Source organism: Octopus bimaculoides, chromosome 2 (genome assembly GCF_001194135.2).
Source record: "Octopus bimaculoides isolate UCB-OBI-ISO-001 chromosome 2, ASM119413v2, whole genome shotgun sequence".
In the NCBI taxonomy this organism is placed as follows: domain Eukaryota; kingdom Metazoa; phylum Mollusca; class Cephalopoda; order Octopoda; family Octopodidae; genus Octopus; species Octopus bimaculoides.
This window is the reverse complement of record NC_068982.1, coordinates 185850516-185852463: the sequence shown is the minus strand read 5'-3', so window position 1 is coordinate 185852463 and position 1948 is coordinate 185850516. Positions and strand designations below refer to the sequence as shown.

General features: G+C 41.4%; 1 protein-coding gene across 1 annotated transcript in view; it reads right to left on the bottom strand.

Moving 5' to 3' along the window:
* Nucleotides 1-1948, bottom strand: part of LOC106867246 (RNA-binding protein 28) — a 4383-nt gene that overhangs the window by 1450 nt on the left and 985 nt on the right. The window contains exon 2 of the mRNA XM_014912059.2: nucleotides 1386-1460. Within this exon, the coding sequence (XP_014767545.1) occupies nucleotides 1386-1460 (75 nt within the window). The remainder of the gene's footprint in view (nucleotides 1-1385; nucleotides 1461-1948) is intronic.

Sequence of the window (1948 nt, the reverse complement as noted above, 5' to 3'; positions counted from 1 at the left end):
AAGCCCGTTGTATATATGTGTATATATATATATATATATGAGCGCCCTGAGAGAAAAGTTGGGCATAAGAAGCATCAAATGTGGTGTGCAAGAGAGGCGACTGCGCTGGTATGGTCATGTGTTATGTATGAATGAAGACAGCTGTGTGAGGAAGTGCCACTTCCTAACTGTGGAAGAGGTAGACCCAGGAAGACATGGGATGAGGTGGTGAAGCATGACCTTCGAACACTGGGCCTCCCAGAGGCAATGACAGGAGACCGGGACCTTTGAGGATGTACTATGATTGAGAAGACCCAGCAACTAAAGTGAGATCACATCCACGCTTGTGCGGCCCTGTTAAGAATACCTTAATGTGTTGGGCTATATAATATGCTTGAGAAGACCTGTTGAGTCAAGTAAAACCAATATCATAGCTAGGGCCGCTGCTCTTGGCTGGCTCCCGTGCTGGTGGCACATAAAAAGCACCATCCAAACATGGTCAATGCCAGGTCCACTTGACTGGCTACCATGTCGGTAGCACGTAAAAAGCACTAACCAAATGTGGCCAAAGTCAGTACCCCCAGACTGGCTCTCATGCCAGTGGCACATAAAAAGCACCATCTGAAAGTGGTTGATGCCAAGTCTGCCTGACTGGCCCTCGTGCCAGTGGCATGTAAAAGCACCCACTACACTCTTGGAGTAGTTGGTGTTAAGAAGGGCATCCAGGTGTAGAAACTTTGCCAGATCAGATTGGGAGCCTGGTGCAGCTGCTGGCTCTCCAGACCTTAGTCAAACCATCCAACCCATGCCAGCATGGAAAACGGACGTTAAACAATGAGGATGATGATGATGATGATGATGATATATATATGTATTTGTGTGTCTGTATTTGTCCCCTACCCACCATCATTTGACAATCTGATGTTGGTGTGTTTACATCCCTGTAACTTAGCGGTTTGGCAAAAGAGATCGATAGACTACGTACTAAGCTTAACAAAGAATAAATGCTGGGGTCGATTTGTTCGACTAAAGGCGGTGCTCCAGCATGGCTGCACTCAAATGACTGAACGAAGAAAAAAAAAGGGTTAGAGAGGGCACCCAAAATTGGAAACCAAACCAAAAGGGACACTGGAACCTGGTGTGGCACTCTAGCTACCCAGCTCTTGTCAAACCCATGCCAGCAAGGAATAAGGATGTTAAATGATGATGCACACAATGATTCTTCAGTTTCTTGCCCCTCCCCGAAAACCAACATTTAATAATTACACGATATGAAAAAAATGACTGAGAATGCTTCAACATGGTTGATTGATATGCTAGAAATAGCAGCCACCCCTAATACCACCACCAATACTGCCATGAACAGCACCATGACCACCACCTGTGACGACAATAAAGCAGCTTACCTTAGATTTATCCAATCTTTTCTGTTTAACTTCTAAAGCTTTCCTGTTTTCCAAGGAAAATTCAACAATAAGTCTCTGAAAGATAGAATGAAACACTGAAAACTGGAGTGAAGCCCTTGATATATATTTTAGATGATGGAATATTACCACATGGTGACATCTGATAAAGTTATAATACAAACAGATAAGAGATGTTGATATACACACTGGAGTAAGCACATAAATGTGCAACAAGGTGGAAAAAAGAGTACTCAAATGCCAGAGGTATATATATATATATATTTAATTATATGTATTTCTTCTATCTTAATGAATAAAAATTCTTCGGATAGAATAAATGGGTTAATAGAAACCAAGGTAGCAAAGAACACAAAATAACTGTGGTGTAGTTCCTGTTTTTGAGGCAGAAACTCCTTGAAATTTTGGGTATTTGAGTATATTTAAAAATTTAAGGAATGGAGAAAATGCATGTTATAACTGCATACTTTATTCCTACATATGTTTCAAAGGATTACAACCTATGTGATCCATAGGGATCTGTGATGTTAAAATTGTAACCTTCT